Source organism: Manacus candei, unplaced genomic scaffold (genome assembly GCF_025592945.1).
Source record: "Manacus candei isolate 608988 ecotype Guabito, Panama unplaced genomic scaffold, ASM2559294v1 h1tg000067l, whole genome shotgun sequence".
NCBI classification, from domain to species: Eukaryota; Metazoa; Chordata; class Aves; order Passeriformes; family Pipridae; genus Manacus; species Manacus candei.
In genome coordinates this window covers 15,832,364-15,844,666 of record NW_026138115.1, presented here as the reverse complement: position 1 = coordinate 15,844,666, position 12,303 = coordinate 15,832,364, and the positions used below count along the sequence as shown (strand labels likewise).

General features: G+C 47.0%; 1 protein-coding gene across 1 annotated transcript; it reads left to right on the top strand.

Moving 5' to 3' along the window:
• The first annotated feature begins 7,585 nt into the window (after positions 1-7,585).
• On the top strand, positions 7,586-10,350 carry FOXG1 (forkhead box G1). Its single transcript, XM_051806290.1, has one exon. The coding sequence runs from the start codon at positions 7,876-7,878 to the stop codon at positions 9,247-9,249; it is 1,374 nt and encodes a 457-aa protein (XP_051662250.1). The 5' UTR covers positions 7,586-7,875; the 3' UTR covers positions 9,250-10,350.
• Positions 10,351-12,303: the final 1,953 nt, after the last annotated feature.

The window sequence follows — 12,303 nt, the reverse complement described above, 5'->3', positions numbered from 1 at the left end:
GTGTGTGAGCGCCTATGTGAATGCCCCGTCTAAAAGATGAAGAGAAGGAAACACACAAAGGGGATGCATCCCAGGAGAACTCTCTGTTTTTCCTCTCCCAGGAGAGTCTGTCTGCAGCCACTTCTCTTTCTTGGGCAAATTATTGTCGAGACAAAACTACAAACTACAGGCTTTAGCAAGGCACGGTCCGTGCTCGATGGGAGGGGCCCAAATGGGATTTAACTTGTTGCCAGTCATTTTTGTGTGTTTGTTTGTTTGTGCTGGTGCTTTAAAAACGAAATAAATTCCAGAAACAAAGCAGGCGGGGGGGGGGGGGGGGGTGGAGAGAAGGAAGGGGGAGCGGTTGGGGAGGGAGGGAGGAGGAAAACAAGTTCTGTATAAAAGGCATATCATATTAAAATAATACATGGACACACCCACTGATATCAAGGGTACGATATCAGCCCTTCCCCAAGAAACTTATTTGTAAGTAGTAGCGGTTATAATCATCCAACAAGCCCCTTGCTCCACTAAAGAAAGAAAGAATGAAAGAAAGAAAACATGGAGACCACCCTGACAGATATAAAAAGTGTTGAGAACAACCTACATAAAGAGGCAGCTCCTGCGAGCCCTCCTCGTGCCAGGAGAACAAGGAGCGAGCAGAGTCTGCTTCGCGGGCAGCCTCTTTGGCGCTAGAGCCAGCCCCGTCATCCCGACACCCGCCAAGCGCGGGTCACGCCGCGGGTGAGAGCCGGCACCTCGCTCCGGCACGTCCTCACGCCTGAGCCCCGCACGGCGAAAGCCAACACCGCCTTTAGTCCCAGACTGCCGAACGCTTTCTCCTAGAAGGGTGTACAGTTGTTTACGGTTTTCGTGCTACACCGGGCATTTTGCTGTGGTTACAAGGGGACCCCTGGGCGGGGCGGGGGCGATAGGATAGAGGAGGATGGTGTGCTTTTGTAGGCCCTAAAAATTGGATCCGTAGGTGATCTGGCCGAGTCCGAGACCTCGCCGACCCGAGGGGTGCGGTGGAGATGTAGTGCGGGGAGAGAGCCACGACGGGACGGAGTGGTACCAAGCGGGCAGCGACGGGGGCGGTGCGGCCAGGTAGGGCAGAGGGACGGACGGATGGATGGTCATTCTCGGGCACCGGCGCCCCCCCGCGCCCGGATGCCTTTTGCTAAGCGCCGGGGTGGAAACAGCATTGGGAGAAAGAGAGAGAGACTGTATCTGTCCTTCTGCTAGGGAAGGGGTGGAAGCTGGGTGGGCGGGGGAGAGGGCGTCTTTTCTTTCGAGTCAACGAAAAACTGCAAAACCAGATACATGTGTCATTAGCCAAAGATTACCTTTATAAGAGGCTAAAGAGCTTTAGAACAACACCACGAAAATATTCCAGCAACAGTTTCTTAGGAGTCAAAGAGTAGCTAGAAGTCTTCTTCCAGCACTATTTGTGGTTTTTTCCTCTACATCTTTCTTTTCCCTCGTATTTTATTTCGCCATTCTTTAATTCAATATCATAAGGCCGACAAATGCACTGGCCTAGAATATTTTAACAGTAAACACAGCAGAAATAAAATTATGTATTTAATCTCGATAAGAAAATAACTTGTCCATTTCTTCTTCGTATTTTATTATCGTCTTCTGCATAACTCTGTGGATAATTCTTAATGGCTATTTTAATTTTTTGTTTGATTCCTAAATTAGGGAGAACTTTCATTACACGGGGACATCTATTGCCTAGGCAGGTGTGACGGCTCTCTTCTGCACACTGGCATATAAAATAAAAGCGACATTTAGGATCTAAAAAACCGCACATCTTAAAGTTGGCAGCGAGTATAAAAATATTCTCTTCTGAAAAATTCTGGCGGCAGCAGCTGAACACGACAAATCTAGTGGATGCTCTACACTCCCTAGATAGACTTTCTGTCGACGGCATTGTACATCTACAGGACTAAATAAATAAAATATTCAGTTTTTAATGAAGGCGATTTAATTCAGACCTCTCCACCCAGCGTAGCCGCCGTGGGAAATGTATACTCCAATGTTTACTCGGATCTCTTTCTGTCACTATTCTGTCTTGTTTTCGCTTACGACATTAGCAAAGCTTTCTGGACCCTACAGCCATTGTTTCCCATTTCCACGTTCTCCGTTCAATCTCTGCCCGCCCAAGAAACTCCCTAAAGTTCAACAGGAGGGAAACTCTGTGCACTTTGTTAATGTCATTGTTTTAACGCTACCTCTTCCCTAGATGCGCTGGCTCCTCTAAGGTATACAGTATCCCGCTGACTGTTCTTTATGGTACAGTGCAGCTTCTCAAAAGATCATCGGATAGAGAAATTTAGCTCTTCTTGAAACATTTAAGTAACTGAGCAATTAGTTCTGAATAGGGTGGGGGGCGGGAAGACTAGAGAGCTAAAAGGGGGGGAGGGGAAAGGGGAGAGACACAACACCACTAGCCCGAAAACAACAGGGATGGGGACGCATGGGAGGGGAACTTAAAATGTTTGTATTTAAAGGGTGCTTGTAAGGTCTTCGACACAATATGAGCTGCTCTCCTTAAAGAGGCACCGAGTGCCAATAACTATTAGTCACCCCCTAACTTTAAGGGGAGTTCCCCGAAGTCCCCAAAGGGTACATAGCTGCGGATTTCAAACCCGGTCCAGTTCCAGTCACACAATGCCTACCTGCTGCAATAAGAAGTAGAGATACTTACCAGAGTTTCGAGAGTGTGTGGATAGCTCCAGGGTCTCTGCAGTGCTCCTTTCCCCTGTGGAATACTATCTTGCATCCGAGGCAGTTCCCAGTCTATATTTGATATTAACAGCCTCAAACATGAGGCTCTCCCATAGACATTTTTTTCCAGGGTTTTCAAGCAAATTTCTCGGTGCCACAATGTTATGATGGAAGGATGCTGAAATGACAGGCCTTGTAGACGCTTGTCTTAATCATCGGCTTCTTAATTTAGTTTTAGTGCTGTGGTTTTGTGTGTGCGTGTGTGTGTGTGTCTGCGCTTGTGTGCGCGCAAGAGAAGCCTCTGACAACCTGCAGCTTCCTAATGACTGACGAGGCAGGGCTGCTGCAGCAAAGTAACACTTCCCTGGTGTGAAGACCTCTTACTGGGAAGTTTAGTTCACTACTGTTCTCGCAATCCTAATCGTGTAACTTGTAACTAAAACCCATGGAAGAAGGATACGGCATGCTAAATAGACTAACTTCTAATCACTAGAAGCTGTTGAGGATTAACTGGAAGTTGGCTAGAGGTGGACACCTAAACTTAAATCTACAAATGCAGATAGAAATGTAGACCATTGAATGTTTCTTCCTCTCCCTCTTTGCCTTCATTCATCCATCCATCCACCTTCAGTCCCATTCACCCCTCTTTAAAATGTTTGACTACCTCTTTCTCTTTGTTAGTGTGCTGCTCCGTCCCCATTCGCCATGCCTTAGCAGCAGGGTATCAATGTCTGCTGAGTAGCCCTTACCTTAATTGCCCAGGTAACCTGGAATAAATAAGGCAAGCTTATAGTCAAGTGGGAATAGAATTATATATGCGTACATCGAGGCATTTACTGTCAGGAATGTGATATTACTGATTGTTAAACCAAAGTGTCCCAACTCGTTTCCTAGAAGCATAATGCCATCGAAGCGTGGTTATTAAATACCCTTTCTTCATGGCTGAAAAAAACCTCATTCATTTCTTAAGCTGTCAGTACATTTTAGCAGCTTAACCCCTTGAAAGAGCCCGAGAGTACAGAGCCACTATACCCATGTGAAGGGGGATTGAACGCTGGAGCTGGGGCTCGGGGGGAAGGGGGACGTGCAAAGGAAGTACGCTATATCCATTGAGTGTACAATGGAGAGGGTCTGGTTTTCCTTTGGCCTTTAATTTAAAAATAAAATAAGAATTTAAAAAAAAAAAAAAAGAAAAAAAAAAGTATAAAAGTGTGTGGTCGAAATACTATCCCTACGAGTTATACTCAAGAGCTGTACGGAGATCGCTGTTGAATGACACTTCAGCCAGGACGTTTTAGCTCAGCTATTCACCCCCATCCTAACCCCGGAGTTGGATACTCTCAGCCCATCCCCGCCACTCGGTTCGGCGGATCCACAGTGCCGGCGAGCACACAGGTGAGGGAGCATCCACACCCTGCAGCGAACCGGTTCCCCTCTGCACACCCACCCGTGTTTCGAATGGTTGGGGCCGTGTGCCTTCATTCCAAGCACAAGCTTCTTCTCCAGACATCCCACAAAACCTTCCCTGTTAGAAAATGCTGCCACGACAGACTTTCTTAAGAGAGTTCGAGTTTAGCCAGAGCTGAGGGGTCAAACCTGCTGCTCACTGAAGTACCCCAAGACTCCCCTATTTCCAAAGTAAATATCTCCAGTTTTATAAACGGTGAATTTTCTGCTGAAGAGGAAAAAAAAAAAAAAAAAAAACAAACTCGAAAGTTAAAGTCCAGCAGAAATAATAATTGACGTGGCTTCTCTTACATATTCTTTTCTGTCCTGTAAACAGTGAATTAATCTTCATGGACTTAGAAAGATATGTACTACATATTGGACAAAACATTTCCTTTTTTGGTAGAACTGTATATCCACGGCATTAAAAAAATATAAATCTTAAGTTTGTGCACAGACCTTTATTCTGCACCCGTGACAAATGACCGACTGTTGGATATAGATCATCAGATGTTTTTAGAGTGTGCTTCTTTCTGAGCCTTTTGCTCAGAAACGCAAAAAAGATAAAACTTCTATTTTCTTCCCTGTTACGTTTTCATCCCCGATCACAACGCAAAGTAAACTCAGCTTTGACCTAAGAAACACCTCAAGGCATTAAAATTTCAACAAGCGATGTCAGTGTTACATTAAACAAGAACTCCTCCAGTTCACTACAGAGCTGGGATTTGAATAAAATGTTCAATGTTAACAAACAATACACACGTTTGGCACTTTGTGTATTAAAAGGATCAAAGAGATTTGATAAGGCACACTGCACCATTTGTACAGACCTGATTGAGTTAATATAATATCAGCAAATTTTACAGCGAAATGAATCTGTTTCTTTTCTTTGTGTTTTAAACCAGCACAGATTACAAATTTTAATGATCTGAAAATGTTTGGTATACAAAATCATGCTTATTTCAGTATTAGCAAAAACACAAGAAATTTTTCAACACAAACACCCAGCTGTGTCTATTTTAAAAGCAGTTCAATGACAGCTTGCACTTATGAGCATGCAATCAGCTAATTTCGCTTTTTTTTTTCTTCTGTGTTAATCAACACTTTCCTTCCTGCATATCAGAGTACAAATAGTATAGTTACTCCACATCAGTAAATGTTTACGTAACCTGTCCTTTCTCAAGAATCTGGTTACATGGAATCATTACATGCTAGACCGAGTAGGAAAATGCACTGGGCCCAGCCACCCTAATGGGATCCTAGTGCACCATAATGACACATATTAGTTAATGATCATCATAACCATAATAATATGCAGGAAGCTTACCTTTCCTCTTACCTCTTGCCATGGTAGAGTCATCTAATGTCCTCCACATTGCCTTCTTCTTCAAGAAATCCCATGCCTTGATTTCAGTGCTGAGACACGAAATAATTACAAATTGACATGATTTTAAAAAAACAAACAAACTTGTATTTCTAAAAGAAAAAAAAAAAAAGAAAAAAAAAAGAGTGGTTGTTGATCATTAAGTTTTTTTGTGTATGTGTCAGTAGCAACCTGTTATGAAATTGGTTAAATAAATACAATTGTGGTAGGGTCATTTGAGGTTAATCCAATGCACAAAGTTCATGCCATTCCCAATTGCAATTGTTTATTACCGGTCCATTGTACTTGTTCTCGTTATTTACTCTCTCTTTCTCACACTCGCTCTCCCTCCCTCACACACACACATACATAAATACGTATATAAAACGCACATCTACACACAACCACGTTCTCTGCACTGAGCTCTAACCTGAATTTCCTCAGGATAAATTTTTACAGCTGCAGTTGAGCTGCACGTATTGTTTCTACGGAGCATCTTTTCCTCCGGCACAAACACTAAGTAGCTTTAACGCGGCGCTACGTTTGCCTACAGCTTCGGTCTGAATGCGATCAGCACGCTCTCTGTCCATTACATTGCCCCCTCTACTTCCCGAGTAAGAAAGCTGCGTGATGTATTTCTCTTTGTTTCCCGGTTGATTTTGTTGTTCCCGTGCTGACAGCAAGAAATGATGTGCTGTGGACGATTAATACCCAACGCCTGGTCCCGGCAAATTGTGGCGGTAAGCCCGTGCCTCTACCACCGCGCGTACTGGTGGAAAGCGGCCGTGCCAGACCCTTTCGCCTGCTCCGTGAGCACCCGGCCCGCTGCCGCCCGCCCTCTCCCATCCGCCAGCAAGGCTGAACCCCGCGGAACCCAGACCTCGCGGGCCGGGCCGGGCCGGGCCGGGCTGGCAGAGACCGCAGCGTATTTCACGGGTCACCGGTGTCAGTATTTATTGGGTACGCCTGGAGCGCGGCCTGCTCGGCCCCGGCTGGAGCCGCGCGAAGGAGCGGACGGACCGAGCCCGATGGCCCCGCGCTGCTCCGGCGGCCGCGCGGGGGAAGCGGAGCCCCAGCGGGAGCGGCGCGGGGCTGAGCGGGCAGCGTGGAGCCCGGCTCCGGCCGCCGGTGACACGAGGGAGAGCGCAGGGGAGGACAGTGCCCGATCGTTCCCGAGCCCTCCAACTCACAGTGAGGAGCGCGGCGGGCACGGGCCGGGCGGGCCGGAGCGGACCTGTCTTCCCTGGCAGGCCGCGGACAGCGGCGTCCAGCACTCGGACCCCGGCCCCACCCCGCCGCCTGCGTCCTCTCCGGACGATGGTTTTGTTTTCTCCCTCGGTAAAACAACAAACAGAAATAACCGGGCCTGGGAAAATAAACTCGCCGAGAGACTTCGGCTAGATCCGCAAAGTAGTGCCTCCGCCGCCAACGGTATGCCGCTTCTCCTCACCCACCCGGCCTCCCACCCCGCCTCCTTCGCCGCTAGAGGAAGGGGCAACTTTGGTCTGCCGGAGGATCTAGGGACACGGGCAGCCAGGCCGGGCCCGTGCCGCGGGATGTCCGGCGTGCCGGGATTTGTGCCCGCGGCGGCGGCGGCGGGGGGGCGCGGGGGAAGGGGGCGCGCGCACGGGAGCGGTGATGCGCCCCTGCGCCGGTATCCCTGCGCGGCGGGAGCCCTGGTGGCGGCGGGGGCGGGGCTGCGCGGGGCGGGGCGGGGCGGTGCGCCGCCATTGGCCGGCGGGCGGGCAGACGCGCGCGCACGCCGCCGGCCCTGATTGGGCGGCCGGTGGGAAAGGTTAAACCAAAAAATGTTTTACAGCCCCGGTGCGTGCCGGCAGCTCTGAAATTAATTGCGGCCGGGGCGGGCTGGAGCGCCCGTCTGCCTCGCTCCGCGCCGGCCCGCCGCGGCTGCTGCGCCTTCCTGCCTCCCCCTGCGCTGCGGTGCCGGGGGAACCGAGCACCATGAAGTAGATTTTTTTTTTTTTTTGGTGTGTGTGTGTGTGTGTGTTTGTGTGTTGTTGCCTTTTTTTTTTTTTTTTTTTTTTTTGGGTTTCAGAGGGTTTTTCCCTTTTTTAAATCTTTTTTTTTTTTTTCTTCCTCCGCTCCGACTCGGCTTGATTTTTCTCTGATCGGTGATTATTATGACTATTATTTTTTTCCCCTCCCCGGCGGTTCCTGTCTGTGCTACATGACTTGCCAGTGCTTGAGACTGCGGTCCAACTGCGCTGCCGCTGCCGGTGGTGCCGCCGCCGCCGCCGCCTCGGCCACCGCCGCCGCTCCGGCCGCCACCTCCGCCGCCGCCCCGCGCGCAGCTCCCTCGGCCGCTGCAACTTTCCCCCTCAGACGAGTGTGTGATGTTGGACATGGGAGATAGGAAGGAAGTGAAAATGCTGCCGAAATCCTCCTTTAGCATAAACAGCCTGGTGCCCGAAGCCGTCCAGAGCGACAACAACCACAGCAGCCACAGCCACCACAACAGCCACCACCCCCATCACCACCACCACCACCATCACCACCATCACCACCCGCCGCCGCAGCAGCCCCAGCGAGCGGCCGCAGCAGAGGAGGAGGACGAGGAGAAGGGGCAGCACCTCTTGCCACCCCCCGCCGCCACCGCCTCCGGCGCCCTGGAGGTGGCCAAGGCGGACATGCTGGCGGGCAAAGGCGAGGCGGGCGCGGCGGTAGCGGCGGAGCTGGAGGAGAAGGAGAAGGCGGCAGAGGAGAAGAAGGGGGCAGCGGAGGGGGCCAAGGACGGGGAGAGCGGGAAGGAGGGGGAGAAGAAGAACGGCAAGTACGAGAAGCCGCCGTTCAGCTACAACGCGCTTATCATGATGGCCATCCGGCAGAGCCCCGAGAAGCGCCTCACACTCAATGGCATTTACGAGTTCATCATGAAGAACTTCCCCTACTACCGGGAGAACAAACAGGGCTGGCAGAACTCCATTCGCCACAACCTCTCCCTCAATAAGTGCTTCGTCAAGGTTCCCCGCCACTACGACGACCCGGGCAAAGGGAACTACTGGATGCTGGACCCCTCCAGCGACGATGTCTTCATTGGGGGTACCACCGGCAAGCTTCGCCGTCGCTCCACCACCTCTCGGGCCAAGCTGGCCTTCAAGCGGGGCGCCCGGCTCACCTCCACCGGACTGACATTCATGGATAGGGCAGGATCCTTGTACTGGCCTATGTCCCCCTTCCTCTCCTTACACCACCCCCGGGCCAGCAGCACTTTGAGTTACAATGGGACCACGTCTGCCTACCCCAGCCACCCCATGCCCTACAGCTCAGTGTTGACTCAAAACTCCTTGGGAAACAACCACTCCTTTTCCACGTCTAATGGGTTAAGTGTTGATAGACTAGTCAATGGAGAGATACCTTATGCCACTCATCACCTCACAGCAGCAGCTCTGGCCGCCTCAGTGCCGTGTGGCTTGTCAGTTCCCTGCTCTGGCACCTATTCCCTAAACCCCTGCTCTGTAAATCTCCTAGCAGGACAGACGAGTTACTTTTTCCCCCATGTTCCTCACCCTTCAATGACTTCTCAAAGCAGCACTTCAATGACGGCCAGGGCAGCCTCCTCCTCCACGTCGCCACAGGCGCCCTCCACTCTCCCCTGTGAGTCCTTAAGACCTTCTTTGCCAAGTTTTACAACGGGACTTTCCGGAGGACTTTCTGATTATTTCACACATCAAAATCAGGGGTCTTCTTCAAACCCTTTAATACATTAACATCCATGGGATCAGACTGTAAGTGAACATTTTACACACATTTGCATTGTAAATGATAATTAAAAGGAAAAAAAAAAGCAAAACAAAAAAGTCCAGGTATTTTTTATTAAGTCCCCCATTTTTCTGTACGTTTGTTCAGTCTTTAGGGTTGTTTATTATTCCACCAAGGTGAGAAGTGTCAGCAAGGTGCAATGTGGGGAGATTGCATTGTAGTCTATGAAGTTTGGAAGACAAAATTATAGTAGAATGTGTATCTAAATAGTGACTGCTTTTGCAATTTTTTTATTCAAATATGATAAGTCTATCACTAAAAACCGCCCGATTCTCCATGTTTGCAGTATTATAAGTTATCATGGATATGTCGGTGGGTGCAGACCTTGAAAGAAAGAAAAGAAACCAAAACCAAACTAAATTTATGAAAACTATAAAAAACCCTTAAAACGTAATTTGTATTTAAGCAGAATTAATACTGAATGATGCCCAAGAACTACTTTTGGCCATTTATTATTTTATTATTTTCTTTACCGAACTGTTTTTTTGGGGTTCCATTCCCTTTTTTTTTTTTGTTTGTTTACTTTTAGACCAAAGATTGGGTTTTAGAAAATGCACTCAGTATACGGAGTAATTTAAAAAAACAGCAACGTTATTTCAGTTTGCAGCACTGCCCGTTCAAATGAATCAGAAGGGGACAAAATTAATGATTGCCTTCAGTTTGTGTTGTGTATATTTTGATGTATGTGGTCACTAACAGGTCACCTTTATTTTTTTTCTAAATGTAGTGAAATGTTAATACCTATTGTACTTATAGGTAAACCTTGCAAATATGTAACCTGTGTTGCGCAAAAGCCGCATAAATTTGAGTGATTGTTAATGTCGTCTTAAAATTTCTTGATTGTGATACTGTGGTCATATGCCCGTGTTTGTCACTTACAAAAATGTTTACTATGAACACACAGAAATAAAAAAATAGGCTAAATTCATATATACTTGATAGTTTTTTTGTCTCTTTTGTTAACCCTAATGTGGCAGAGGCTTGAAAGTTACAGAGATCAGAGCGCTGCTTATTACACAGTCCACCATTTTTCACATGTTCCTTTCTCTTCCCTCCCCCAGCCCCCCGCCTTCTCTGCCATTGTCTTTAACTACAGTATTTTCAGATGTAAAAGGTCAGAGTATTTAATTAAACATCATGGCCACTATTGTGATGTCCATTTTGGGACAGAACTCTTATCAAGTCTGCTTAAAAATTGATAGTACAAGGTAGGATGTCTTACTTAGAAACTGCCTTACATTGAAGATGTTTAAAATCGCGTATGTATATATACATACATTCATATACAATTTAAGTGTATAAGCACACATTCGGAAAAATCCAAGGTGAATTATTGTATAGGTACATGTTCTTCCTGCAATCTCTGAAATGCATTCAAAGACTTATTATCCTGAAAGAAATAAATTTAATCTCTACGATGACTCGAGATACGTTAACGAAGGATGTGTATGTGCGTGTATATACATGCACATATTAGCTATCGTATGATCGTTTGATGAAATTTAGCAAACTGTGATATGTATGTGCATAAAATATAATCCTTATCTTAAAGGAGCGCTGTTCCGGAAGTATCTAGGTTATATGTATTCATATACTTTTGATGCTGCAAACACTAAGGCTTTAGTTATTGTGAAAGTAGCGGTGTTCTTTTGGGCAGACAGCTCTCTCCTCTGTCCCTTCGGCCAGGCGGAGGGGGCAGGAACCGAGCAGGGTGAGGTGAAGTCGCAGTCCATGGCAAGGAGGCAGGGGCCGGGAGTCACGTGACACCCTGCCCTGCATACCGATGTTTAAACGTTATAGGGGAAAAAAAAGAAGAAGGAAAAAAAAAAAGAAACAAATCAAACCTCTATGGATGCACTTAAATGCAAAGTTTTTAAACGGAGCTCTTTTTTTTCTCAGTGTCTGCTGAAGGCCAGTAACCTATGCCAGCGTCCATAAGAATGCTGCGTTGCCTGGAGAATCAATCTATTAGTTTTAAGGGAGCAACGCTGCTAGTAATTTTAAGAAGCATTTAATCCTAAAATGAATTGGTTTCTTGAAGAGTTTAGGGAAGCCTATAAAAGCCGCAACTCTTGAAAATAATTAAAAAACTTGTGCAAACGGTTTAGGAACTAATTGGATCCCGCGGTGAGACCGCAGAGGACAAGTTGTTCATTTGTTACGTTTGTAGCCTAGACTGGGCTCTGCGGCAGTGCAATAAGTCGGTGACTGCTCACAATAGGCCCAATGAAAAACAATCTCTAGGTCGTAGATGTTATCGCAAACACTTTAAAGAGCTTATCTTGGAAAGACAGAAAAGAGGAAGAAAAAGAGAAAAAAAATGCCGGGAGGTGAACAAAGAAGCAATAGCAAATCTGAATTCTTGCAAATAGAATATTTGTCAAGCTAAAAGAATAAGAGGAAGGAGGGAAAATCTCCTGAAAATAAGTAATGTATAAACAGATGCAAGCAGATCTGCAGGAAAGAGAGGACTGAAAGATTACGAATGAGAGATGGGACACCCAGCTCTGCACTATGTGGAGGAGAAGGAGAGAAATCTCTGATATTCTTGGCTTTCACTCTCACTCCTGCAATTCAAAATTAATCATCACTATGAGGAAACGATTGCTTTGTTGGGGAATGAAGAGATGATACCACCACTTGGAAGCTCCTACCGTCCCCCGTATTTTTCACTCTTTCGTGTTAAAACAAGTAACGCAAAAAAACTAAAACCCAAAACTCCTTTGCAACAAACCTATTGGAAATAACAAAATGCAATAGGTGTGATTTAAATTCTTGGCGCCCGGACACCAAATTCTGTGTACTTGTGCAAATTAAAAAGCGGCATCAACTGCAGATGACAAAGGAAATTATTTATTATTTACCACTTGCAACTGTTGTATACTGTAGGAAATCCAGTTGCACATATGTAAAGTATTAGTTAGTTCGCAATGTAAAAAAAAAAATCTGCTTTCACTGTACTGAAAGGAGGAAGTCAGGTTGGAGGAAAGCACAATCCCACC

Bases quoted from the DNA above. Each gene is read 5' to 3' on its own strand.
- FOXG1 (XM_051806290.1), top strand. From the start codon at position 7,876: ATGTTGGACATGGGAGATAGGAAGGAAGTGAAAATGCTGCCGAAATCC.